This window comes from Pelodiscus sinensis, chromosome 17, assembly GCF_052426305.1.
Source record: "Pelodiscus sinensis isolate ZL-2025 chromosome 17, ASM5242630v1, whole genome shotgun sequence".
Lineage (NCBI taxonomy): Eukaryota > Metazoa > Chordata > Testudines > Trionychidae > Pelodiscus > Pelodiscus sinensis.
In genome coordinates this window covers 34,050,752-34,078,375 of record NC_143068.1, presented here as the reverse complement: position 1 = coordinate 34,078,375, position 27,624 = coordinate 34,050,752, and the positions used below count along the sequence as shown (strand labels likewise).

The following is a 27,624-nucleotide window of genomic DNA, read 5'->3' as shown; positions in this document are numbered from 1 at the left end:
AACCCAACTGATAATTCAGATACATGAATATCAATCTTTTATTTTACAAAACACTAAGACTAGATCTTGATTATTTTGGAGATCACCTTGACATCTGTGACCTTGTGAAACACTGTGCTTCAAGCCAAGGGAATACTCTATCTGAGAGTCCAGGTGAAACTTGCAAGGGCAGCCCCCTCAGCACAGTTTTCAACTGGAGCCCCTCAAGGGGGGGATGTAAGAACCAGTCCAAGCCTCTTTGCCAAGAGAATGGATTTTAAACAAAACAGCCATAAAAACCCAGGTCCATGTAAAGTGTCAGAGCAAAGTATGTTGGTCGGGTAGATGCTGTGTTGAGGGCTTACTGCAATGCTGGAGAGAAAAGGCAGCTTGCTATGTTTAGTTCCAAAGATCTGGGGTCTGGTAAGGGGGTGGGGCAAGGGAAGGGTTAGAAGACTAGTGGGGGAGGGACAAGAGGGATGGGGAGCAGGGCAGCTCAATGCATCTTGTGGGAGGATCAGGGAGTAGCCTACGTGCTGAGTCAGTAGTTGTCTTTCTCCTCTGCAGCTGGTCCGAAAGGGGCGGTGAACAGATTTCCCAGGCCAGAGCTTTCTCCCGGCAGCTACTGTAGGGGGTGAGTACAAGCACGGATGTATGCTCTCTCTCCAATGTGTATTCTGAGGGGAAGCCTATGTATCCTGTTTGGTACAGATCCTTGTACAAAAGAGATGAGGCCACTCTGCTGCTTCCCCTTGTAGGACCTAGGACAGGGTGGAAATGGGGCAGAGAGAAGTTGCTTTGGTAAAATCATAGAACAAAATAAAATGCTTTTAATAAAGAGCAATGAGATGAAAGTGACTGCAGTTGGTGACTTAACTACCTGGTGATTTTTCTGTGGCACTATAAGGTTTCCTAATACAAGTAGTTACAGAAAGCTCTGAATACAGGAAGCCATGGCCCCCCTTTGGCCTATAGATGTTGACTGTATAGATGTGATGGCAAGACACTGAAAAAGAGTGTATCTGGGACACATTTCTATAGAGTTATTTCTGTTCTTACAATACTCTAGGGGTCGTTAGTAATATTTCAGGGTTTCCCTGAAGAGTGCCAAGTCTCTCTTTTTTGATCTGAGGAAGTGGGTCTGGCCCAGGAAAGCTCATCACCTAATAAACCGTCTTGTTAGTCTTTAACTACATAGTCCTGTTTTTTGTTTCAAGTCTCTCCCAGTGAGATCTGTGTTTGTATGCATTCCCTTTCCTTGGAAACCTCCCTCTGCAATGATTAATTACACCCGAAGTAAGGCAGCATAGATTGAATGTGCTTCCAATCTTTCCTTGCTTTTCCTGGGCACCCTGAAACTATTCTATGACTTCCTCTCCCTATCTTTGCTACCAGAGTAGGGTTGAGGGTGTGGGACTCCAGTAAAATGCAGAAGAGGTCTGTAAAGGATTCCCTAAGGTGGTAGCGGCACTCAAACCTAGCAAAGAGGAACTGTGCACCTTCAATGCACCTGGAAGCTTGTGAAACTCAGCCCAGGGATAATCCTCTCTGGAATGGAAAAAGGAAAATCATGTTGTAAAGCTTTAACCAGCTCCCCCGTGCTGGCTGCCAACTGCTATTGTTCTAAACTGAGCCTCTCTAATTATTGGAAAATGTTACTTGACAGGAGTGAGAGAACGGTGCATTGTTCTTTTAGTGCGCAAGCCAATATTTCAAGGGACCTCACCCAGTAGTACCGGTCCCTTTAAAAAAAAAATCAGGAAGGGCTTTGATCTTCTCCGGGAGGCGGGGAGGAAGGGGGCGTGCGGGAAGGAGGGTTCTTTGCGTTACTGCAGCAGAGCGGAGCTGCATGCACCACTCAATCAAGGTAATGGAGGAACAAGCGGAGGGTGAGCTCTTGGGGCTTCAAAGCCTCTTTGCTTTCAAATTTCCAGCCTGCAGGGTCGCGCCGTCGCTGCAGCAAGAGCTGCTTTTTCTTCTCAGGCTTAGTCTGAGACTAAGCAGCTGGGGCTGGCTGGCTGGCTACCGAGCCTTTGGTGACCTTCTGCAGAGGTATAGAACCCCTCGACCTTCTGCGCAGCTACATCACAAAAGAGCTTTCAGGCTTTCCCTAGTTCATGGAGAGGTGGCTGAACTGCTTGCGTTTCATGTGACTTGTGGCTGTTTCAGAAGCAAGTCCAAGGGGTTTCAGCCTAGGGCTCGTCGAAATGGATGGCTTTCCATCAGTTTTCTGAGCTTCTGCCTAGGGTGTAACCGCAGATGCTCCAGGGTCTCAGTTTAGGAAGAAGCTACTGATGTTAATGCCCCAAATGTGAGTATAATGTTGTGTTAACAGTTTACATGCCTCTCTTTTCCCTCTGAAGATTGTCTGCTCCACATTCTGAGGTTTGCCTTGACCCCAGAGGAAAGCAGAGCCTGGAACTGGTAAGCACGCTGGTCAGCTCGTGTTCTGGACCATGGACTCGATGAGAATCCCCCTAATGTGAAAATGTCGAACACTAACAGGGAATTAGTGATTGACTTCCTCTCCTACAAGCTATCGCAGAGGGGACACAGCTGGAGCTGGTTCGAGGGGGAGGATGAGATCAGGACTGAGGCTGCAGAAGAGGCGGAGATGGCAAGCGTCCCTAATGGGAGTCCATCCTGGCATCCAGGTGCCAGCCACGTAGTGAACGGGGCTGCCGGGCACAGTAACAGCCTTGAAGCCCATGAAAGGGTTCCGGCAGCCGAAGTGAGGCAGGCGCTGAGAGAGGCAGGAGATGAGTTTGAATTGAGGTATCGGAGGGCTTTCAGTGACCTCACTTCCCAGCTCCACATCACCCTGGGCACGGCTTACCAGAGCTTCGAGCAGGTGGTGAATGAACTCTTCCGGGACGGAGTGAACTGGGGGCGCATTGTGGCTTTTTTCTCCTTTGGAGGAGCCCTGTGCGTGGAGAGTGTGGACAAGGAGATGCAGGTGTTGGTGGGACGCATCGCCTCTTGGATGACCACTTACCTGACTGACCACCTTGATCCCTGGATCCAAGAGAATGGCGGTTGGGTAAGAATATGTCTCGCGTCCAAGGGGACGCGCTCCCCCTCATCCGACCTTATTGACAACTGTTGTATAAGTCTGCTTAAAATGTAACTGGCTGAGTGCCTTGTGCATGGTAGTAATGGTCTTAGATGTCCCTAGGGAAACAGACAGCTCGAATGGGCCTTTTTCCCCTTTCTTAGCGGTTTGCCACAAGGGGTCACTCCATTTTGGCAGAACAATCCAGACTGGTACCATGCCTGCCATCCAGGCTTGTCTGAATCCCTCTGCTTCTTAGCCTCCTTGGATGTTGGAGAAACCCTTTTGGCGTCCCGGTCATCCAGGATTGCTCCTGATGTTCCTTAGCATGACCGACAGTAGTCGGGAACCCAGCTCAGGACTGAATCTTCCTTCCACCTTTGTCCTAAAATGCCAGGGGTAGGCTTTGAAGCGGAGTTGGATGACATGCTAGCTCTTCTCCTCTGAAGACTAGAACTCCCCTTCTGATTTGCTCACCAATAGAGTAGGCCTTCTTCCCCGGGGTATTTGTCCTCCCCATTGTTTGAGAATTGAAGTACATAGCTAGAACTACCTGAAGAGAGGCAGCTAATACTCCTGCTGTATGCCTGGCTCCAATCACAGTTGTTTTCCCCTGCTTGCCTGAGCACCGAGCTTGTGGACACTTTTAGTGGATTTGTGCTTGCACCAGAAGGCCTGCACTATGGACGTGTTAGGTCCACGGGATGTGGGGCTTGATTCTCTACCATGGTAGCGAGGCCTATAAGAGTACAGGGAGGACAGTGCCAGCTACTCGAATTTAAGCAGTGGAGTTTTGTTTCCCTTGCCCATTGAGGAGCTGTGGTTTTGGGACTAGTGTTCACTTTCCCAGCCCGGCAGGTACCTCCCCCTGACAGGTAGAGGGGACTTCAGGAAGTGCAGGGGAGTATGGAGACAAGATTGCTCCAGCCCAGCCTTGCCCTGCAACTGCACCTGCCACAGGTGAATTGGAGCTGGCCTCTTGGCGCTCACCCAGCACTGGACCCAGGACAGGAAGCCTTGCTGAGGCAGGAGGGAGGATGTGCGCTCCAGCCCAGGAATGCTTGGAATGCAATCTGCCTGGGGTGTGGCTGCCCAAACAGACTGAATTTTGCTTCACGTTAATAACCAAGGCGCTCATTCGCCAGCTCAGCAGGCGGTCTCTGGCCCATGAGCTCTCTGGCCCTGCGGGTCCTCCTAGCAGAGCTGAAGCTGGGTTTCATCCCTCCCCTCTCCAGGGCTGGCTTTCAAAACTAGAGATTAGCTGTGGAATGGGGTGATCCAGTGGAGGTTTCCCAGGCTCTGTGGCTGTTGCTGCGGGTGACGATGGGGTTGTCTCCTGGAGACCTAGGCGATAATGCAATCTGATTTTGTAAATGAACTCCCTGGGAGATTTAGATTAAATCACTGATGGAAAGTCACTGGTCTCTGCTTGTTGGGAATGCAGTACCCCTCCCCCGCCCCAGCCAAGTATCACAGCTTGGTTGCTTTGTGTCTGAGCACAAATTCATTGTTTGAAACAAATATTTGTTCAGCAGATTGCATGAGGGGCAGGATTCCTTCCTTTCTGACACACCCACTGTCTCCTGCTCTTAAGATGGCTAAGAGCTGCTGTTTTGGCTAGACAGAACAGCAGTTTTGCTCTGAGCTGGTATCCCTGTGTTTATTTTTAGCTACCCTGGCTGGCTTGTATCATTTGTGGCAAGCTGGCCCAACTGTGTAACACACTAATTTGCACAGGGAGGCGGTGCAGATGCCCAGAGAGGAGGTCTGGGCTGTTTCTGTAGAAAAATGTAGGGTGCAGTTTCTGTGTGTCCATTACGGGGGCTTATGCAGATACCAGACTAGGAGCTGTGATAGCTTTAGTAGTGCTTGTGGTCTTGTCCTCATAGGGTTGCCAAGTGTCCAGTTTTGAACCGGACAGTCCAGTATTTGAGCTTTTCTGTTCAGGAGACAAATTAAGAAAATAGAAATGTCCGGTATTTGCTAAATAAGATGTAATGTCAACTGTGTCCGGTATTTTTGTTGAAACCACCTGGCAACCCCGTGTCCACACTAGGTACTTTTTGGCCCCAGATTTCCTGATCTTGTTCCCCTTGTTCAGTTCTGCTGTTGCTAACAATAGTGCTAATGTAACTGGCTGTAAAAGTTCAGGAATCCTCCTGATGTGTGGGTGAGGGTATCGATATCTTTGCTTTCACTGTCCCCTGCTTCTGCATGCAAAGAGAAACCATTGGCCTCTCCCATGGTAAGTCTGCACGAGTGAATGCTCTTCCAGGCCCAGTGATGGTGGATCAGGACTGCTGCTTACGTACAGTGTGTGTGGTACTTGCTATTGCTTGGCCCCTGCAAACAATGCTCTCACAAAAAGGTGCTGTAGCCAAGTCCCAATCAGATGTATGCAAGTTCTGGCTGGCCTGTTCCTGGCATGTACCTGATGTTTGTTTTCTAGAGTATCACAGCATTTCACTACTGCCAATCTCTGAGAGAGGGCAGGCGTAGGGGTGGGAATGACTAGTTGACGCTCCGATAAGCAAATGTTTATCGGAAAGTCGACACACTAGTCGACTATCTGTCTTCCCCTCTCCCCTCACTGCCTCTATCAGAAAGAGGCAGCAGGGGGGTGTGAAGAGGAGGGGTGCTTCAAAACGGCAGCACCTCATGGAGCCTGGGGTCTGCTGCTTTGAAATGCCTCATGCAGCCCAGGGCCAACTGAGTGTCCCCCCGACCCTGGACTCCACGCAGAGCTACAGCTTTGAAACACCACAGGGAGCACGGGGCCAGCTGGGGCTGCTTGAGTCCCCCACTGGCCTCGTGCTCCCCGCAGCGCTTTCGCCTTTGAAGTGTAGCAACAGCCCCGAGGTGGAGGCGCCCTTATTGGCTAATCAAATAGTCAATACAAATTGCATCAACTCTTTGATTAGCCAGTTATTCTAAATGTAACATCCATAGGCAGCAGTAGTCCTGGACAGTCTTTCAAATAAGGGTTCCTGCTTTTCTGAGGCTGAAAATGAAAGGGCTTCCGTGGTGCTTGGCATGGAGGGCCGGGTCACCATTATCAGAGAGAAATCCTTGCTTGCTGAGCCTGGATGTGACTAATGCTTTTCCGAGAGATCTGTAAAGGCTGGGAGTGATTCATGATGAGTGACTCATTTAAATTTGTGCTAAAGATCTGGCCCGAAAGTAAAGGCTGGAATTAAAGGCTCTGGCAACATTTGTGCAATTCCATAAATAACTGGGAACTGGAGACTCTATTGCTGTTTGCAGATGCTGACTGCCCTGTCTTTTGACTGGGGCACTGCGCGCTGTCCCATTGGAGTAACACGAACAATGCCCTCAGGTACTGGTTTCCTGGAAGCTTGTGCTAGATGGCGTCACAAACTGTCCCTAATGTGTAAACACCAAGGAGGCAAAGCAATTGAGGCTGGCTCGGGAGTATCGTGAGACATAATGGGCAAAGATTCAACAAAGGAAAGGTTGGGGTTCACACTTCTCGTTGGGGAGAACTTAGATGCAATAGAGGAATCGTTTCTCAACAAATATTCAAGAGAATTCTCTGAAGTCTGCAAACCAAAGGGGGTGGACTAGATAAAACTCTTCCTCTGACCTGCCCAGCCCAGATTTTCCCAGTCACTGAATTGTAGCCAGGTTTGACAGTCCTGCTAAGTTAGGGAGGCCATATGTTCCCAAAGGGAAAACAAAACACCCCCTGGGCTGGCTGGAGAATTTCCTCCAGCCCCACTCCATGTGGGGCGGGGCCAGCCTGAGCCTGCCCCCACCCTCCCTGCCTCAGGTCCCCTCTCCCTGTGTGCAAAGCCAGCCAGTCCAACACCCTTCCCGGCCCCCATGTTTCCCTCCTGGCATGCGGGGTTGGCTGTCCCGAGCCCTCCCTCTAGCTCAGGGCTGGTATAAGCGCTCACTTTCCCACTGCATGTTCATCCATGCCCACCAGTGGTCACACCCCACTTTTTTGGCAAAACTGAATGTTTGTCCAGGTTGTTCTTGCCAACTGATCCTCATCTGGCAAGAGCAAATGGAACAAATGCCCAATTTCACCAATCAAGCCGGAACGGCCAGGACAGAGCCTAGAAAAGGGGACAGCTGGTCACTGCTGAGTGGCGTTGGGGCAGGATGGAGTTGTGTATCTTTGTGGAGAAAACCCTCTAGAAAATGGCATTCCAGACAGTCCATTTTCTAATGTCGTTTTTGAATGCTGAGAAATGAGACACTTGTCGTATGACAGGCAAACTGTGCTCGGTGTTCACCCTGTCGTCTTCCCGAGAGAGAACTTGAGACGTTGCATTTCACCCTTCAGTGACGCTTTTTGCTCCTCTTCATGTGTCTTTCTGTGATTGCTGTTCCATTATGGGGATGGGGAATAACCAGGTGGAGGCAGTCCTCCTGCCCTAGAGACTGATCGGGTAGAATCGTTGACTACACTGTGTGCAGATGCTAAATCCATGCTTGGCTTGGATGAGCAAAGCCGCATGCTGAGCTTGTTCCTAGCTTGTCTCATTGCCATCTCAGAGAGTTTGTGTCTTCAGTTCTGCCTCTTTCTGTTTGGGCAGCGAGAAGTTGTCTGTCTGATCAGACAGCTTGGGTAACCAAGGCCTGGTGTGTAGTTAGCACTGTGAGATTAACTGCTGTTAGAGTAAGCGTTGATTGTAATAGCTTATTGCATGTTTCAGAGAGCTGGAATCCACTACGTTTTCAAGGAAGTGCAGCTATCTCAGGGTGGAATGTAGTTGCTATTTAACACACAGCAACACTGTACACAGCAGATGAAAGACCTGGAATGAAGACTAGGCGCTCAGATACGACAGTGATGAGCATGGTATCAATGCCAAGATAGAAGAATGTAGTGTTCTTATTAAGTTACACAGGAAATCCATGTGGGCCAAATACTGTTATGCAAATTGTACTGTGGCCAGGGCAGACTCTTACATAGAAGTGCCGTGGGATCTTTAATGTCCATACGTGATCTGTTTGATGTTTTGGCCAAAGGACGGTATCTCCAGGTGCACAGTTAGCTTTGACTGGAGACAGCTTTAGGGTGTCTTTTTTTCCTCTTCGGGACAGTGAAGTGCTCCTTAACTGTAAGGCACCTGCATTATCAGACAGCAAACTCTTCCTATTTTCTCTTCCCCTGTCTTCCCAACAAGTATCCTGCCCATGTCTACTCTACATGCTATTTAGGGCTGGGGAAGATGTCTCTGTAGGCATCACCTGCTTGGGTCAAAAAAATATGCTTGTGAACACTAGATGGTTCTCTTCTCTCCCAGTGGAAGCTTGTCTTCTCTTTCATCGGATTCAGTCTCATGGTCGCAATGGTGTGGGTCCCGGCACTCCCTGCATGCCGTTCCCTTTTCCCAGAAGACCAAGTACCAGGTGGAGAAGCAGGGTGGCCCGTGGCAGGCGGGTCACTCTGAACAATGGGATTGTTTGAGATCTCTGCTCAGCATGTAGGCCTTTGGCATCTTCTCAAACTGGTTAGGCGCTGGGGGCTTTTCTGTACAGCTCTTCAGGAAATGCCATTGGAATGACTTCCAGTGCTGCTTCCTGTCCCAGCCCAGCAGCAGAATTCCTGCCTGCTAAAAAGTGAAAGATGGAAAGAAATCTTTGCAGACTTTCACTCTTCAGCCCCCTTCCTCAGGTTCTGCCTCCCCTCTCTCCCTGTCTGTTTCCTATGCGGTGTCTCTCTGTGTTGGACAGTCTGATTATATTTCTTGTGGGTATGTGATCAAAGCAGGAATCTGCATGTTCGAACTCCTCATCTGTCACCTCCTTGTTGTCATTGACTCAGTGACTCAGAGCAGGTCTTTTAACCCCTTTGGACTAGGGCTGTTAAATATTACTTGAATAGTCAAGTAACCTCATGACTCCTTATTGGTTACTCAACTATTCTACAGTCCCCAGGGTCGGGGCTGGCAGCCACTCTATCAGAGGCTGCAGCACATGGTGCCAGGCGGGAGGCTGGTCCACAAGGGGAGCCAGTTTAATAATCAGCTCCCTGTGTGCCTGTCACCCAGTACTGCTGCCTCTGATAAAGAGGCAGCAGTACGGGGTGGCAGCAGCCCCTGTTTAAAGGGGGCCTGCGTTCCCCGACCCGGTGTGAGCTGGAACTGAGCCAGGCTGCCTGGCTCCTAATACAGTTTAAATGCAGAGACACAGCAGGGGTATGTTCTGGACCCAGCATGAGCCAGAACTCAGCTGGGCTGCTGGCCAGCCTGCTAAAAAATGTACTGGCAAGGGTGGGGGGAGGGAAATGTGTATAGTCTATCGCATTAACCTATAAGCTTTTGCTTCTCAATTAAGCGGTTAATCAACTACACTATTACCTCCCTACTTTGGACCCTAGTAAAAGGATAATTCTTCGCTATCTTGCACGGTGAACTGCAAGAACTCATGTTTGTGAAGTTCTCTGAGGTCCTGGGATTCAAAGAACAAAGTACTTTAAAAATACCCCAAGATGCATTTGCCAGCCTGTTTCACACAGTTACTGATTCTTAGCTGCTCCCGTTAACTTGAGTCTCCCTTCTCTGCTGGTGCTGTTTGAAATTGGAGTTCGGGCTCCGACCGTGAGCTGCCCTTGGTCGTTGCATGTCTGTGCTATTGCGATGCCCTTGTCTGACCCAGCCAGAGGGTCGGTCCCTCATCATTGCTGCTTCCTCTGCACGTGCCTGTCACGCATAGCCACACCTTGTTTCTGGGGGTGACTGTCAGCAAGAACATAGACCTCCCTTGACGTAAGTCGAAAGGAACATACGCAGCAGGCCCTTGGCGGAGTGTGGAGGTTGAGTGGTGATGTGATGTTTCGGGGCCTTTGCGGTTCTTCTTTGCTCCCCTCCACACACACATGCCTTGTTGAGGTCAAGTAGGAATGCTGTGGGAATAGTCTCCGGAGAGCGCCAGGAGCACCGCTCTACCAAGCTAAACTAGTCCTGGAAGACACTGGATTGATGGGCTTGAGAGGGGAGGCAGGAGTGGGGTGGGCTCATCCAAGAACCTTTCCGAAGGCTGAGAACAAAAGTGGGAGCCATTGCTGATTGATACTGGCTGTTTCGGTGACAGCAACAGCCTTGGTAGGCAGAGATCTCACCGTCCCTCCCTCCCACCACTGGGATAATCTGCACACACTGATGGCAGCAGGAGCTTTAAGTGGTGTTCTCTCTGGGTGGTAGCAAGAGCTCTCCTCTTCCGCTCCCCTCCTGGCATGGATGCTGCTCTTGTAAACCCACTATTCTGCAGTGGCTATCGAGGAGCACAGGTTACAGGGAAGGGAAGCATTCTGGTCCCTCGCAGGCAGGTTACCATGGGACGTGGGATTGTCTGTTTAGCTTTCCCGTCCTAGGCCAGAGTGCTCATCTCTGAGCATTCTCAGACACCTCCCCTCCCATCCTATCTACGCTGTGCCAGTGACTGTTGATTAGCATGAGACCTCCTCAAGTTTCATTGCTCATTGTGATGGGCACTGAAAGGGAAGAGCTGTCTCCACTTTACAGCATCGGGCTCAGGGGTCCGTTTCTAAAGAGGGAAGTGCAGCCTCGTCTGAGTGCACAGGGCAGCTCCGGCTGCGTCCTTGGGGGGGGGGGGGGGGAGGCGGGTGTTATTGTTGCAGCGCTCAGGTGGGGGATAAGGTTACCGTTTGCCACACAAGCAAAACAGCCCAAGCTGACTGGAGGGCAGAGCGGTTAACAGATGGCTCCAGTTGGGGGTTACTGGGGAGCAGGTGTGAGTTTCGTGGCAGGAAAATCTGAAGAGTGACATGTTGATTTTGAATTCAGGAGGCCGGGACGGTTGTGTGCCGGCTGCCACAACTTGCATGCTGGTGCGCTGGGTGACCTAGATCTGGTGCAGAAAACGGCTTGCTTGGCTCTTTATTTTTAGGCATTTCACTTATTTTTATCCACGTGTTTATTTTAGCTAGCGAATACAGGAGCTCACTAGTGCTGGGAAGGGCATCCTCCAGGCGGAAACTCCCAGTACAGCTCCTCCATGCAGCCAGCATCTTTACATCCGCACGTGTTTTCTCCCAGGCATATGCTCACGTGTACTGAGCCACTGCTGTCTCTCAGGATCCCTTTAATAGGAACCCAAACGCCCTCCGTGTTGGCGCCTGCCTCTAGCAGAGGGAGGGAGGAGTGGATGGAATTCAGAGGCCTCTTTGGAGTTTTAACCAGAGCCCTTCCCGCTGCCTCTGGGATTATTTGTTTTCTCTCTCGCAAAGGAAGCCGAGGGGTGGCTGACCGGGGAGCTGAATCTCCTCTCCTGATCTCAGTGTGCGTGGTTAGCGCCTGTGGGCTCACTTGCAGCCATTTTTCCCTTCCAACATGAGTGTCAGCAGGGAGCAAGAGGCTGGGTCTAGTCCGTGGGCCAGCCTGATCAGAGGAGGAAGGGCAGCCAGTTTCTCTTTGCCCCAGGCACCTGGCTTCCAGTTGCCATCCAGACTCGGGGAGTAGATACGTGGCGGTAACATTTGCATCGGAGGAGCTGAGCTCCTCCAAAGTCACCTGGTGTTCTGAGGCAGGCCCGTACCTGGGGGTGCGAAGGGTGTGAAAGCACCCCCCTCCAGGTCCTGCAAGTAAGCATGCTCTGGCGCGCTGCCTGCACCGTGCTCTGACCAGCCGGGGGGACGCTGGGGCTGATTGCCCGCTTACTTGGGGGATCGTGGGGGGTGCATTCACAACCTTGTGGTCCTCATTTACAAAAACAGCCCCCCCCCGACATTCCTGCATACGGGTCTGGAGGGAGACCAGCCCGCTCTAGCGATGCGGGATTCTGTCAGGCATGAAGGGGTGGCTCTGGACAGCGCTGGGTGCTGTGCCCGTGACGAAAGCAGCAGGTGCAGGGTGGGCTGACTTGGTTGGAAATAGAATCGTGGGCACGGGCTGGCGAGAGGGGAACGGGCAGAACTGTCTGTTTGACAGCACAGGTGTCTGAGCACCTGGAGCACAGGGAGAAGAACGAAAGGTCTCTTCCCCACCCCGCTGTTGATACCAGTGCCGGCCTTCCCCTGCTTCCCCCGCCCAACCACAGGCAGGAGCAAGCTGCCAAGCTCCCCATTGCACATGCTGGCGTTAGAGCAAGGGCTTGCTGGCTTGCTGGCTCCTTCCCTGTTGGGACCGTCTCGCTGCTGATACAGGCCCGATCTTGGGCCCGCTCACAAGTCCTTGGCTTCCGTGGGAGCGGGGGATTGGCCTGCGGCTGGCGGGCAGGCTGTGGTGACGCTGTTGTCTCCGGCAGTGGCGAGCTGTGCTGGCGCGTGGTCCCTGGCCAAGAAATGGAGGCTGTGTGTATATGGCCCCGCTTCATGTAGGGAGGGCACCCGATTCTGGAACCCCGTGGCCATAAGGACTTGGTTGCTCCATCCGGCAGTGACGTGGCTCACCAAGGCCTTATTGGATGAGACCGTTTTTTGCTTCCGGGGGGTGACGAAGGCCCAAAGCAGAGTCCCGTGGAGGAACCTTCTCTGGCTGCAGCAGTTTGCCTCACATGTTAGGCATCCTGTTTGCCTGCCTCTGCTGTTGGTCAGGAGGGTTCTTGCTTGTGACTTCATGGGCTGATCACTGTACGTTTCACATGGACTAACAGGAACTCAGTCATTCAAAAGTCTCCGAGGGGAGCCGGGTGAGTCTGTAACTGGAAAAACTTAAAAAACAACAAACAGAGATGAACAAACAATGTAGCTGGGATCATGAGCTTTCGTGGGTACAACCCGCTTCTAAGCCCGTTCATCGGAAGAGGTGGCTGTGCCCGGGAAAGCGCGTGATCCCAGCTACATGTTTTGTTAGACTTTACGGCGCTGCAAGACTATTTGTTGTTTAAGTTTTTCCAGGAATGCAGCTCCCTGCCCTGCTCTGGCTCCCTTGGGAGTATCAGCAGGGAGAGGGAGGTCTAAGGACTTACCTGGAGAGAAGAGGGCTGAGACAGCCTATTTAAACCAGAGTGGGTCCAGTCTGTGTGTGGAGAAGTGGGTCCTCATTTCTTGCCTACCCCCAAACCTAGCCCTTTCCCAGGGCGTGCTTTGTGTGGGAGAACACGAGTCACAGGAGCATGTTTTGACAGCCAGTCTTGAGCTGCCTCAGAAGTGACAAGATCACACTCCGCGCATGGCGCGCTTCGGCCCCAGAGCATGAGGAATGTGATTGCAGTGTCAGGGTCCAGCGAAGCTCAGGGTCCTTGCAAAAGCGGCCTCCTGTTGCCTCATACCCAGCTCCAGAAGGATACAGGAACTTTCTTAATGTTTGGGGGCGAAGAGTGTGAGTGGGTGAAAACATGGCTTGGTTCTTCTCCCTGGGAGCCGTTACACAACCGCTTCACTAGGCGCATGGCCATTGCACTAAGACCTTCTCGGCTCCACGTAGCTGTGAGGCTAGACAAGGAGTCTTGAGATGTGAACGGCCAGCAGACTGGTCTGCCCTGTTGGGGCTCAGACGCCATCTGTCCAGTGGGGAGAAGCTGCATGGAGGTTGTTTTCCAAAAGGCATTAAGGGGGTTAGTTCAAGGAAAGGCAATCCCATTCCCAGCAGGGGCTAATCTCCTCAGTGGATCTGGCTCCACCTCCATGTTCCCCGCTGTGCTTCTGGGTTACAGCTTCATGGCTGCCGGCGCTCCCGCTCCTGTGTGTTCCTGACCCCGGTTCTGGTCAGTGGCCCAGAGGGTCTGAGGGAAATAACGTTCACTGGTGGAAGTTGGCGGCAAGAGGGTTAGGCATTCGTGCCAGCTCTGGTTCTGCTGCACATGAATATTTAACCTGCTGGCTGATTCCCTTGCAATAGAGCGAACGTCTCGGCTGCCGTGTGCAGAGCAGGCCGGGCTGACTCCTGGGATGGCGAGCGGGGCTGCGGCTCTCTGTGTACATTTGGGAAAGGCTGAATTTGCTGGTGGGCGCACGTCCTCCTGAGTGGTGCAAGCCCCTCGTACGCTCCGGGAAGCTGGTGATGAAACCTGTTTGACAAGTGTCCCTGGCAGCAGGGTTAGGAATGGAATGTGCTAGTGACTGTCTCTGGTTAGCAGAGGCCTGGCTTTGGCCGTAGCGTGCGCTGAACTCTAGAGCGTTATTGCACTTCCCAGTCCGGCTGGAGCCCTTATGCAAACTGGAACAGCCAGCCCGGTGCTAGCTAGTGTCCGCCTTGCTGGGGGGAGGAAGGGGCGTTCAACCCTTTTCCTTTACCAGGGCAGAGGGTTTATCTCTCCACAAGACTCTGGCTCATTCTGGCTGCTTCTGGAACAAGGCAGCATTCCCTGCTATTGTAATTGAAATTAACCAGCTGCTTCCATGGAGGTCAGTCATTTGCATAACAGTTACAACGGAGTCCCTGAAGCATCTGCACCTGCGGACGGACGCTGCTTGTGCGTCTCCCCTCTGCGGTGGAAGCTGGTGGGGAGTGACTGGCAAAGCAGAGCTGCACTTGTGTGTCCCCCTGTGCGGCGCAGCACCAGAAAGGGAACAAGGCCTGGCTCTGATGTCAGACTCTCCTGACTTCGGAGGGGGAGGGGGAGGGGCGGCGGTGGCTTATTTTCGGAGCTCCCTGGCTCGCCAGCGTGGTGCTGGGTGGCAGAGGCGGTTCTAGCCGCGTGGCCGTCGCTGCTGCCTGTCGCCAGGTCCTGGCTTTGTGGGCTGTCTGAGCAGCCACGCATGGGGGAGGGGGCTTGTCAGCCAGTTCCATGCCGGGGAGAGCTGGCGCTGGGGGCCTTTGGGAGCCCTCTTGAGCCCGAGTAGTCACATGGGCGCCCGCTCAGCTGTGTTTACTGCATTCTAGCGGCAGCCTTTGGGAATACTCCTGTTTTCAGCTTTTCTGAAAGCGCCTTTCCCCGTTGAGCGTCATGTGCAGGTTTGGACATGCCAATACCACGTGGGGAGCCAGCAGCCCTCCAATGAGGGGCAGCTCTTCTTCTTTCAGGGCTCCGCTGCACCAGGGCGTTTCCTGTGGCACACCTTGTCTCCGCTCTGTGTGGAACGGCTCCCAAATGCACATGGCTACGAATTCCTGGCCGCGGGCTGGCGCGCGTCATCCATAATGTAGCAGCAACACAGCTGCTGTTCTGCGGGCACGGGACTAGAGCCACTCAGAGCTGCGTTGGAAGGAACCTGGGTCCTGTGGCTGGAGTTGGGAGTCAGGAGCCCTGGGTTATGTTCCCAGCTCTGCCGTGGGCTGCTCACTTAAACTGCTCTGTGGGACAGTAACGATCCACGTGATAGGGTGGTGTGGAGAGCTTGCTAATATTTGGACAGCGCGTGCGAGTCTTGCTCGAGAAGCCTCGTGTATTTGCGGAGCATTTGGCTCTCACGTTGCTCTGCTCTCTCAGGACTCCCTTTCTCAAGCAGATCTCGTGGCGGGGATGGAGGAGAGAGCTGCGTGTATGGCAGTCACCCCGCTGCCTGTTAGGGATGTCAAATCCTGTTTAATTGGCTCACTGATTCGAGGGGAGGGCAGGGAGGCGGGTCGCTCCCTGATGAAGCAGCCTTTGCCCCCTGCAGGTGGGGAGCTGCTCCAGCCCCCACCGGTTCAACTTTCACATCCCCGCCGTGTGTTCGGTCACTGCATCGGGCCAGGTCCTGTTGGACAGGCTTGGGCTGTAAATAAGCAGGAGCAGCAGCAGCCTGAGGTGTGGCCCTGGGACTAGTTTACTGCCTGTTTCCTCCGTGTGGAATGTTCCGGGTAAAAGGCCGTTTGCATTTTCTCTGAGCCCTGCCCAGACTCGCTCTGCAAAGGGTCCGGCTCCCTCCCTGTCTCTGCTCACGCTTCCTCTGCTAGAGGAGGGACTCGCCACACTCAGGGACCCACATCTCTGCTTTCCCCGGTACCTTCCCTGCTCTCTTCTGTCCCCCGGCCATGGCACAGCCCCGTGGCGCTGCCCAAAGAGACGAGACGGGTTAACTCCCTGCATCTGCCTCTTCGCCTGTCCTGGTACTGCTCCTCCTGCTGCCCCTTGGTCCCTGTTTATTTCCGTCCCACCTGGCCAGTGTTGGCGTTTCAGGTAGTTACCTAGTCACGAGAGAGTGGAAGGAACCCGGCTCTCAGGGCTGGTGCTCGTGATAAAGCAGCCCTCCTGCCAGTCTCGCCAGGGGGGAATGCCAGAGTCCTGGCCGCATTTCCAATCTGATAGATTGTGGTATCTACCGAGGAAGCTCTTTCATGCCCCGTTGGCTGCGCTCCACCGGAGGAGCATTGTTAGCACTGTTTAAACACCTGCCGCCTCTCGCCCCAGAGGGTGCTGTGTGGTAGGGTGGGTGAGGTGACTGGGAGCTGCCTGCTTTACCGATCTAAATAGATATGCAAAGTGGGGGGTCCTGCAGCACGTGTTCGATGGGGCTCGTGCTTTCGGCGCTGCAGCTGGAAATGAGGATTCCTCTGGCGTTTGTCCCTGGTCGGGTGATGAAGGGAGCCGTGAATCTGAGTCTGTGTGTGCACAACGTCTTCTGACCATCAGGGCTGCAAGGAGGGTGGAGGTGACAGGAACAAATACAGGGAGGTGCTGAACTGCCCTGCGGAACCAGTGGATGGTTCCTGATTGATTTGGAGGTGAGGAGACACCTCAGTGTCTGTTGGTATAAATACTTCTATTCCACCTTCACTTACTGCCCCATCCAGGCTATGTATCTGTTGGGTGTGTGTGTGGGGGGGGGGGGTGCAGAGAGAGCCTACTGTAGAACAACATACCCTTGGGAGGATGGGGTGAGTCAGTACTTAATGTCCATGATCCTCTTACGAACGAACGTGCTGTTGCTGTCCTAGAGTCGTCATTGGAGCAACCCAGGAATTTCAGACATTTCCTCCCCTATACAGGTGACTGGGGAGGCTAGAAATATCTGGGCATGTCAGGACTAGTCTGAGATCCGGAACATGGGGCTGAAGATGTTGAAACTGACACTTGGGGGGCTAGACCTCAGGCATAAGGGAAGCAAGGCCCTAGGTAAGTGCATGAACTGGAAGGTAACCAGGAGACCTGCACTTCCTAGCCCACCAGATCCTGAACTAAGGCAGCCTTGCCCTGCCTGCCCCCGCCCTGGGCTTGTGCTGGGCCTGGGATCCAGGCTGGGAGGGGCAGCGCACCATGCACTGTAGCCGGGCTGCAGAAGCCAGTGAATTCTGTGGAAGGGATGGGGTGCTCAGCTGGGTGGCCCTTGCTCCGTGCCCTGCACGTTGTCCAGTGCTGGCAAGGTGCTCCATGCTCCTCAGCTGCTGTCCCTCCCCGCCTGGACTGCCCGATAGCTCCAGTGCCATTTATCTTTTGCTTTGCAAACACTTTTTCTGAGAACTGAGCGGTTCAAAACAAGTCCAGTTCCAAGAAGAATTCTGAGGGTTTCCACAAGCTCCGAGCAAGATGCGATCTATCAACATAGGAACAAAACGCCAGGCCCGCCCGCCTGCCCCATCATGCCCTGCCAAGCCAGCCTGCTTCATCTCTCCAACCCTAATGAGGGCCCTTCCTTATGCGTTCTGGCTCCCGGGCACAGTTCTGTGTGCTAGGGTATCTCTGCAGCTGCCGTGTCTTGTGGGGCCGGTTTTATTACCAAGTAGAGAGACTCATTTCTCAGTTTCTTCACTTTGTGCCGGCTTTTGGTGCTGTGATGAGACTTTGTCTACGTCCCTTAGTGCAGCACATCTCTGCAAATATGGCAGCTTGTCAGCTACTGAGGTGTGTTATCCCTCTGCCTGGTAACGCCCCCCCTTCCTGGAAGCCTAATTAGTGCAGAGCCAGGGGGTGCTTGAGATCTGTATCGAGGAACAAGGATTTTTTTCCCCCTTTCTAGCATTGGGCTCGATACAAGGATCTTCACGGTCTTGATTCCCTTCCCCCACAGCCCAGCACTGTGCTATTGGTTGCCCTAAGAACAAAGGCCTGGGTCTTTCCTCTGAGGATGCAGAGAGGCAGCGTCTGTGGGGGGGGGAGGGGACAGGCTGTGGTGCACCTGACCTAGATGCTCTGTAGCAAACCACCAGAGACGTGCCTTTGTCTTCTCCCGTCCTCTTGTTCTCAGCTGGGGCTGCCTCAGAGGCAGATCGGGAGCAGTCAGGCTGGGAAGCTACAGAATGACTGCACGGACCCTTCTGCGTTGCCAGATACACTTCAGCAAGTTGGGGGGGTTGACTATGCCTCTGCCGACGTGCACAATTTGGGGGTGGGCAGCGGCACACGCCCTGAGCATGGAGTTTGGAGTGGCAGGGTCCTGCGTCTCCATGCAACACGGCTGTTTGCGGAGGGAGGAGCTTCTGCATTCGTGCCAGGATGCTGGGGCAGCAGTAACAACTTCCGTGGCAGCAGAGGGCTTCCCCTGACCCTGCAGCCCAAAGTGTTGGGGCTCTTTTGGGGGGAGTGAGTTGTCATAACTGCCCCAGTAGAAAGAGACTGGGCATCTGGGGTGCCAGGGGAGCTGAACAGTGATTCTGGTGGAGCAAGGCCAGGATTTTGCTTATCTGCTCCGGAAAGGGAGACGTCTCCCTTTCCGCACCCTTTCTTGTGTGAGGGGGGTTGTATACTCCCCCTAATGCCTCTTTTGGGTGACCCCTCCAGCCAGCACTGAGGATGCAGAAGCGTGAAGTGTTCTGTGTCAGTCCCGCTGCCTTTCAGCGTCTGTCCACAGGGAGACTTTGTTTGGAGTGCATTGCATGAATGACAGCATCCGTTCCCCTGCTCCCTTTCATCCACCTCCTGAAGTAGGTCACCCCCGGCTCCTGCAGCCCCTGGACCTCTCTGCATGGTACAGAGGTTTGGAGACTGCCTGCTGCCTCTTGCCCCTTTACGGAGAGAAGAGAGAATTGTTAAGACCGACGTGCCCAGCGTTGCAAACTTTCAGTCCTGGAGGGGGAAATGCTGCATCCCCGTGTTCTAGCTGGGCACAACAGATTCAGAGCTCTCTTTCTCTTTCATCACACACATCATGCTGACCTTCCCTCGCCCAGCTGTAATGGGTTGGACGTTGGAAATATACAAGAATCCTGATCTCCCCCTCTCTCTCTCTCTCCCCCTCTCTTCCCCCCCCCCCTCCCTGGGCAGGATTTTTAAATCTATCCATGTCCTGTCTGCTCCTCCCAGCAGCGGAACGAGGGGTACGATACAGCACGTCGGCGGTCCCAAAGGAAGTGGTAGTTCTAAACGGAAACCTAGCGGCCTTCTGGGTTCCTTTAAAGGGCTGGGAATTAAAGACCCACCTGGTACATCCTTCCCAATAGAATCGCGTAGAAAAAGGCTAGAATGTTGGGGCGCCCGGTATAAGTCAGCAGAAGTCCGCACTGCCAGGGAAATGCCTAGGATCTACCGATATTTCATTTCATTAGCCCCCAGGGAGGAGGTGCCGGGAGTGCTGGGGCATTGTGGCAAGTGCTTTGTATTCATGTCTGTCGGTGTGAAGGAAGCTATTTGCATATATTTGCATGTATATGCAACCACACTTAAGTTGCGGCCCTGGGCGTGTGTTGTGGCCCCCGGGGCTTCCAAAGTTGAGTAGCCCTGATTTAGAGGGTATACGAGGCTGTAACCAAAGTGCACCTCTGACAACTGGATCGGCCCCGCCCAGCTGGCTGTAATGTGATCTGCGTGTTCAATGCTTTGGCGCCCTATGGAAACAGGAACGAATTTGGCCTCGCTAACAGGCCTGAGAGGTAACCTGAGCCCTGTTTTACCAGGGGAAATCGAGGCAGAGAGGGGAGGCGATTTGCTCCAGGCCACACACGCATTGAGATGGCTTGGGATTTGACATGACACACATCTGTTCCAAACAGGCCAGTGAAAAACTTGCTTTTGAAATTGCACATTTCTCAATCTCGGCAGCAGCCTCGTGGGGGCAGACCACAAAAGGGAAGGTCTGCAACAAACGAGAGAGGCTTCAGGCCAAATTCAATCTGGGAACCAGCAGGTGCAAAGCCTCTGAAAATCCCCAGATCCTCGCTTATTTCAGGCTGGAGCTGGGCTGCCTATTAAAATCTTAACTTGTGCACACAGCAAGGCGGGGAAGGCTGGGTGCTCTGCGATGGAGCCGGAGAGGGTTGTGGATGCTTCACATCTACTTAGGGAATGGGGGGAGGTGAGCTGTATTTTCTTTGACTTATGGGGAGGAGCCGTTTAAAAGCAATTGGCTGAGCTACTTGTCAATCAATATTGTAGCTTAGGAACTGAAACCCACCCAACTGACCTCAGCAACAGGCACAGCTTGTCTTGTCTGGCTGTTCATGGGGACATCACCAGGTGTCCCATGCAGTTCCTCCGCACAGCTGTGGGCCTGGGAGAACCTAGAGGCTCAGGAGGGGATTTAGCAGAGAGCTGCTGCCTGTCTGATTTTGGTGCGTCGCACAATAAGGCGACACGCTCGCTCGGGGTCACTCCGAGCTTATCTGTGCTGCTCCAGTCTGGCTGGCTGACTGCAGCCTCCTGCTGGGCAAATGGCAGCCTGAATCGAATAACCCCCGCTCCTGAGGGGGAGGAAGGGGCCCTCGGCCTGGCTCAGGTTGGTCCGCAGCACAGGGCGTTCTGGGAGCAGACCTGTCCGGGGCCCGTGGGTGCTGTGCGTGGGGAGATGCGAGGCTGGGGAGCTCTCGTTACCATTGCTCGCGGTACTGACTCGCGGTCCCTAGGCGGGCGCGCTGCCGTTTGTGCCCTAGAGAAGGAGCAGGCCCGTGACCGCCCCAGAGGCGAGGAGGAGAGCAGAGCTCGCCTCAGATGTGCCTGCTCCCTGGAACGCTGGGTTGGGAAATGGTCGCAAGCCACATTCCTGCTTTAATCTGGCCGAGCGGCGTGCTTGGTAATTGACAAACCTCGGGGCTGCCGGGGTAAAGTTCTTCTGGCTGCGCGCTGAACTTGGACCCCTAGGATTGCTGGGGCTCTTGGGTCGGCAGGCCTGGCTTGGCAGGTCCCCCTGTCTCCGATGCACAGCCATGCCACCTACCTTCTGTGGCAGGAGGGTCCCCTCTCCCCTCCGCACTCTGACAGGCTCAGGCCTGTCTCAGTAGCGAGGTAGCCTGCTCCTGCTGGCTCCCGTGGGAATCCTGCACGCGGCACGGCTGTATGGATCAGGAAGACCCTCTGGCAGCTGCCGCGCCATCCCTGTGTGTGGGGTCGGTCCTTGCTCCTGGAGCACCCGGCTCTTGGGAGAGTTGGAGGGTCTGGGTGTCCTGGGCGTGGCTGCAGAGCTGCTGCTGTTTCATGTGCTCTGGGCCCAGAGGATCAGCCAGATCCCCAGGCCTGGGGAGGCATCTCCTTGAGGTCCTGCCCGGCCCGCTGGCTTTGGCCCGCCCAGGAGAAGGCGTTGCCCGCCTCAGCCGCTCTCCGATCTCAGGCTGGTGCCAGACTCCGTTGGCTGCTTGGGCAGGTGTCGGGGCCTGCTCTAGAGCCAGACTCAGCCTCTCACCAAGGAGAGGCCTTGGGGGTCTTCAAGCTGCCTTCCTGCAGCCGCTCCTGGGCATCTCACTGCAGGCCGGGGCCCTGGCTCTGGGCATTGCTCTCCATCTGTGCAGCCCTGGGGAGCTCGGAGCCGGGGGTGCATGTGTACCCAGCCCGGGAAACGAGCCTCCCAGCCCCTCTGGGGAGACTCGTGCTGGCATGAGCCCCGCCAGCCCCCCAGACAGCTGCACAGACGGTGCTTTGCCGTTGGCTGGATGCTGCTCGGGCTGCGTAGCCGAGTGGGGGGACGGGGAGAGCTCTTGTTGCCAGGAGGTATGGGAAGAGGAGTCCTGGCAGGGGGGCATGTGTCACGTGGGGGGTGGGGTTGCCCAACGTGTCCCCCCAAATCAAAACCTTTGTGGCCTTTTGCCCTCTCCCCTGCTACCTTCCCAGCTGGTCCCACCACTCTCCCTGGTTCTGTCCTGCCCCTTCTCCCCATCCCCCTCCAGCTGGGCTGGGCTGGCTGCTTGAAGTCTCCGTGTATTTCACCATTTGGATGGGCGGGGGCCCTGCCATCCCCTGGCTGGAGGAGCAGGGCCAGGACCGGCAGAGCCCTGGGTGGCTGCATTCCTGGCAGATGCCTCAGACTGTGCCCTGTGCCCCGCGGCTCCGGGGATCTGGTGGAGCAGAACACGCCCTTTCCCCGAACTGGCCCCGGAGCGTGTCCTTGCTGACTGCCGGGAGACGCTCCCTGCCGCGGGACGCTGGCTGGGGAGTGGGCACAGAGCGCAGACGGGGGGCGTTCGTCCTTGGGCGCCGATCAGGGAATGGTTCACCCCGTCCAGCCTCCTTGCAAACAAAGCTCCGCTGTCTCCCTGCACTCAGCTGGGCTTGAGGGGCATCCCCCGCCCTGCCTGCGTGACGTTCTCCCCCTCAGACACACGCTTCTCTCATGACTGGTCCTGTGCTTCCCCCTCTCCCTGCTCAGACTGTGTGGGGGCGGGAGGCAGTGCGTGTGTGTCTGTGGGGTCAGTGCCCTGCCCGAGGACGCCTGACCCGCTGGGAGAACACATGCCAACCTCCTGCCTCTTCCCCACCCCCTTGGCTGCTGAGAAACGCCTGATGCTCTCGGATGCTGCCTGGGCCCCGTGCTGGCCCGGCCTGGGGCAGGTCGGTCCCTGGGCAGACACACAGAGGTCGTGCTGGCGGGAGGAGTGCTGGGGAGCTCCCACTCTTGGCAGGCCTGGCGCGCCTGGGGGAAGGGTGATACCCGCAGCGAAGGGCAAGTGCAGGCCTGGCAGCGTGGCAGAGTAGCTGCAGTTGGGGTCTCGTTCCCTGCTAGCGGGGTAGCCCGTGGAGGAGCCATTGGCCAGGGCTCCCCTGCCGTAGGCAGCCTCCTTGTGCCCACACTGCACCTCGGGGCCCTGATCTGATGGCCCTGGACCCCGGGCCCCGCTGTGAACAGGCCAACAGCTGCGAGCCCTGGATCGGTTACACCTGGGCTGGAGCAGGGAGCATGCGCAGGGCGGTTCCAGCCCTTCGCTGCCAGACCCTGTTCCAGCCAGTCACACCTGGGCCTTAACCCTGGGAAACGTTTGACGGGGGGGGGGGGGTTACACTTGTTTAACGCCCTGTCCGTCCTTTGGCCAAACCGCTCCTGTCGCTGTACAGTCCCCACGCTGCTGGGGCCAGGCCGGGAAGGCAGAGGCCCCGCAGATCATGGGCAAAGTCTGCCCCCCGCAGGCGCTTTCTGCCTCCTTGCTCCATAGCTCGTCTTGAAATCGTCCCCTTGGGCCCGCTTTGGCCTGGCAGAAGGACGCTCCTGAGGCAGAGCCTGTTGGGAGCTTTGCCCCTCTCCTGCTGCGTGCGAGTTCGGGAAGCGGCGCACCTGCCCCTCCCCTGCGTTTTACGCCCCCCCGCCCCTCTCAGGAACACACCCGTTGTTCCTTCCCCCATGCTGGAGATCGGCTCCGCGGGTCTCGTCCCGGATTTTCCTGCTGCCTCCGACTGCGTGCTTGTGAGCTGGGGCAGGTCTTAGTCCGGCCCAGTCCCTCCTGGGCGGCGTTTTTCTGCAGCCTCCGCGCCGTGGGCAGACCTCGGCACGGAGCTGAATAAAAGGAATTTCCTGAGTGTCTCCCTTGGTTTGCTGCTCAGCTGGCTCCAGCGCAGGGCAGGCGGCTGCCCCTTGATGCTGCCTAGCAAGGCTCGCCGGCCCCGCCGGGCAGGGAGAGCGGCACGGGGCGGAAGGGGCAGCCCCTGGCACGCAGCGAGGCAGCAGCAGGACCCACAGTGGAGGGGGCCGCTCGTGATGGTGCGTGAGTTGGGCGCTGGGGCCCGGTGGCTCTGAATGAGCATGTGGCCTGTCAGTGGGGATGACCTGGCCCTCGGCACCGGCACCGAGTCTGGCACCTCAAGGCCAGGCTGCCCGAGCCACAGCCCCAGTGTCACCTCCCGCAGTGCCCCCGACCCTGAGGAGTGCCCAGGGAGCAGCCCTGGGGGAGCCCCTCGCACCCCCCTTCTGCCTGCGTTTGGTCACTGGCGTGGCAGCCCCACGGCCCGGGCCCCTGCAGCCCCCTAACCCTTCTCTCTCTCTCTCGCCCGCCCACAGGAGCGCTTTGTGGATCTCTACGGGAACGATGCTGCTGCCAAGAGCAGGAAAGGCCAGGAGCAGTTCAACAGGTGGCTGCTGACGGGGGCGACTGTGGCCGGCGTGCTCCTCCTGGGCTCGCTGCTGAGCCGCAAGTAGCTGGACACGGACTCCTCCCCCAGCGCCAGGATGGCCCCGGGCCCCTGCGCTCCAGAGCGGCGGGACCATTCCAAGGGCAGCACCCCTGCCTGCAGCCCGGGCAGAGCCTCCTGCCCCAGGGTCTCGCCTCGCCTCCTCTCCCCGGTGCCACCGGCTCCCGCTTAGCCTTGTCTCCAGTCACTGTTGCTTTTAAAAGCCCCTGAGCCCAAGGCAGCTGTTCTGCAGCCTGCTCCCTGGCGGCTGCTGGGGACTCCCGCCTGCGCCCCGTGTCCCAAACAGCAGGGCTTGGGGGGGGAGACTGCTGGGGGGAGCAGCAGCTTTGGGGGGTGGCTGTGTCGGAGGCAGGCTGTAGGGCCAAGCCCTGCCCCCCACGCAGCCCCACCTCTTCCCAGGCTTTGTGTGTCTAGCCAGTGCCCTGCGCTTGGAAGGCTGTTCCCGGCAGTGTCCCTGTGTCCCATGACTGACCAGAGCAGAGCCGCTGTTGGCCCTTTGGGGGGGGCGGGGAGCGGCCCAAAGGGCAGCTGATGGGCTGCTGTGGGCAGTGCCTGGAGCAGGCAGGAAGGGCTCAGGTGCAGCCAGGCCCCGGGTCTGCCCTGAGCAGGCCTCAGACCCTTTCTTCAAGGCAAGGGGTAGAGTTTACAGTAGGTATCTCCTCAGCCCTGAAGGGCCTAATCCCCCCCTCCCTCCTGCTGCAGGAGACCCCCCCCCCCAGGGCCGTGTGCTGCTCTCCCACCGCCTCTAGCCCCCGGCCCCGCCCTGGGCTGGCTGAGGGGTGTTGCCCGGCCTGGGCGCAGGGGCGCCCTCATGCTGGTCTCTCCCGATGAATGTAGCTTTCTGCAGCGGGTTACTGTGCCGCCTCCTGCCCTGTGCCCCTGGCTGCACCTTCCCCGAGCGCCCCGCCCCCCCGGGGAGCCACGTCCCTCGGTTCGGCCGCTCTCAGCAGGCGCTAGGCATGGCTGCTCTGCGCAGGGGGCAGCCAGGCAGGAAATGGCTGCGGCATGTCCCACTGTGGGGCCCAGGCCTGCTCTGCTTGCATGGAGCCCCCCCAGTGCCCGACGGGGGACTCGTAGCTGGAGCCCCCCCTGTGTTGGCAGCAGCCCCCTGGGAGATGTTGGCGTTGGGCTGGGCTCCCTGCCTCGGCTGGCCTGCGGCTCATGGGCCCTAGTGAGCGCTGCTCTGCCCAGGCCAGGCAGGAGCAAAGTGGGGCTGCTTCTCCCCCCTCTCCTGGAGCAGCAGCGTGTCCATCTGCCTTCCCTCCTCGCTGTGCCTCAAGGCAGTTTGGGGGGCTAGAGCGAGTGGTGCAAGCTGCCCCATGGAGCCAGCAGGAGTGGGGACCTATAGCAGCCCCCCAGGAGCCTGGACGCTGGAGTATATGGAGCTCGGAGCTCAGAGCACAGCCAGGGCCACCCAGGCGGCAGGGGATGGAGACGGCGGAAGATACCTGCCTTCCTGAGGGGTTCCACTTAGCTGATTTCCAGCTCTAGAAGGGAGCTGCCCCCTGCCCCCAGGAGTGCTCGGAGCCAGCTGATCTCCCCCCCAGGCTCTAGGGTGCCTGGTGCTCCCCTTGATTGTCCTGCTCACACAGCAACACCTGGCGGGAGCCCTGTCCGGCTCTCCTCTCAGCCCTTCCGCCTCCGGTGCGGGCTCGCCCCTCGCAGGCATGGCATCTCCTGTCCTGGCCCTGGGCCGTGCCCCACCTGGCTGAGGGCTCCGGCAGCCACTGGACTCTGCCGCTTGTGGCCCCGCCCCTCCTGTTCCCCCCGCCAGCTGCTGCGGAGGGGCTGGGCCCTGCGGCCGTGTTCCATCGCCGTGAAGCGCTCCCGGCTGCCCAGCGTCTGCGCCCCTCGGCGCTAGCGGGGCTGCTCCGTGTAGGGATTTCCTGTGCTCTGCTGTACAGCCCCGAGTAGTTTTATTCACGTGTGAAGAGTCGAATGCTATTTTTGTTAACTGTACGTCTGTATTTATGTGTGGTGCCAGTGGCACCGCCGGGCCCCTCTGCGCGGCGCAGGCCCCAGGGCTGAGCAACGTCCCCCCGGAGACCTGGGCAAGACAGCAAGTCCCCACAGACACTAAGAACCCCCTTGCGCACTCAGCTCCCCACTCAGCCTCTCCCGGGGCGGGGTGGGGCGTGGCCTGCCCAGGCCGGGGGTGCGGCCGTCACTCCCCACGCAGCCTCTCCCGGGGCGGGGTGCGGCGTGGCCCGCCCAGGCCGGGGGTGCGGCCGTCACTCCCCACTCAGCCTCTCCCGGGGCGGGGTGGGGCGTGGCCCGCCCAGGCCGGGGGTGCGGCCGTCACTCCCCACTCAGCCTCTCCCGGGGCGGGGTGCGGCGTGGCCCGCCCAGGCCGGGGGTGCGGCCGTCACTCCCCACGCAGCCTCTCCCGGGGCGGGGGGTGGCGTGGCCTGCCCAGGCCGGGGGTGCGGCCGTCACTCCCCACTCAGCCTCTCCCAGGCCGGGGGTGCAGCCGTCACTCCCCACTCAGCCTCTCCCGGGGCGGGGTGGGGCGTGGCCTGCCCAGGCCGGGGGTGCGGCCGTCACTCCCCACTCAGCCTCTCCCAGGCCGGGGGTGCGGCCGTCACTCCCCACGCAGCTTGTGGCGGAAACGCTTGGATTTGCAGGTGGAGGCTCGATCCTATTAATAAAAGTGTAGGTGGAGCTGGGTGTGGTTCTGTGCTTCCTGCGCGACGTGCCCACCGGGCACTGACAGGCTGGGTCGCGCCCCTCCAGCCCCCCACAGCGCTGACCTCCGGAGTCCTGGGTCCTGCCCGGCCCGGCCCAGCCCCCCACGGCACTGACCTCCGGAGTCCTGGGCCCTGCCTGGCCCAGCCCAGCCCCCCACGGCACTGACCTCCGGAGTCCTGGGTCCTGCCCGGCCCGGCCCAGCCCCCCACGGCACTGACCTCCGGAGTCCTGGGTCCTGCCCGGCCCGGCTCAGCCCCCCACGGCACTGACCTCCGGAGTCCTGGGCCCTGCCTGGCCCAGCCCAGCCCCCCACGGCGCTGACCTCCGGAGTCCTGGGTCCTGCCCGGCCCGGCCCAGCCCCCCACGGCACTGACCTCCGGAGTCCTGGGCCCTGCCTGGCCCAGCCCAGCCCCCCACGGCACTGACCTCCGGAGTCCTGGGCCCTGCCCGGCCCGGCCCAGCCCCCCATGGCACTGACCTCCGGAGTCCTGGGTCCTGCCCGGCCCGGCCCAGCCCCCCACGGCACTGACCTCCGGAGTCTTGGGTCCTGCCCGGCCCGGCCCAGCCCCCCACGGCACTGACCTCCGGAGTCCTGGGCCCTGCCCGGCCCGGCCCAGCCCCCCACGGCACTGACCTCCGGAGTCCTGGGCCCTGCCTGGCCCAGCCCAGCCCCCCACGGCACTGACCTCCAGAGTCCTGGGTCCTGCCCGGCCCAGCCCAGCCCCCCACGGCACTGACCTCCGGAGTCCTGGGCCCTGCCTGGCCCAGCCCAGCCCCCCACGGCACTGACCTCCGGAGTCCTGGGCCCTGCCTGGCCCAGCCCAGCCCCCCACGGCACTGACCTCCGG

The 27,624-nt window shown here is 57.3% G+C and overlaps 1 protein-coding gene across 6 annotated transcripts; it reads left to right on the top strand.

Annotated features, from left to right (window-relative positions):
- Positions 1 to 527: 527 nt before the first annotated feature.
- Positions 528 to 26,749, top strand: BCL2L1 (BCL2 like 1). Of its 6 annotated transcripts, none has more exons than XR_016347062.1 (4): positions 1,785 to 1,868; positions 2,343 to 3,019; positions 23,958 to 26,370; positions 26,654 to 26,749. XR_016347062.1 is itself a non-coding variant. In XM_006129948.4 (3 exons), the coding sequence occupies exons 2-3, from the start codon at positions 2,468 to 2,470 to the stop codon at positions 24,093 to 24,095; spliced, it is 690 nt and encodes a 229-aa protein (XP_006130010.2). In that variant the 5' UTR covers positions 528 to 613; positions 2,343 to 2,467; the 3' UTR covers positions 24,096 to 26,749. The 6 variants fall into 6 exon arrangements, 4 of the variants coding, with proteins under 4 accessions (XP_006130010.2, XP_006130009.2, XP_006130008.2 ...); XR_016347061.1 differs by having other exon boundaries at positions 23,958 to 26,612; XM_006129948.4 differs by lacking the exon at positions 1,785 to 1,868 and adding an exon at positions 528 to 613 and having other exon boundaries at positions 23,958 to 26,749.
- Positions 26,750 to 27,624: the final 875 nt, after the last annotated feature.

What these genes read in the sequence shown, in the direction of transcription:
- BCL2L1 (XM_006129948.4), top strand. Translation starts at nt 2,468, where the DNA reads ATGTCGAACACTAACAGGGAATTAGTGATTGACTTCCTCTCCTACAAG. An exon ending in TCCAAGAGAATGGCGGTTGG is followed by an intron (nt 3,020 to 23,957) that starts GTAAGAATATGT and finishes GCCCGCCCACAG; the next exon opens with GAGCGCTTTGTGGATCTCTA.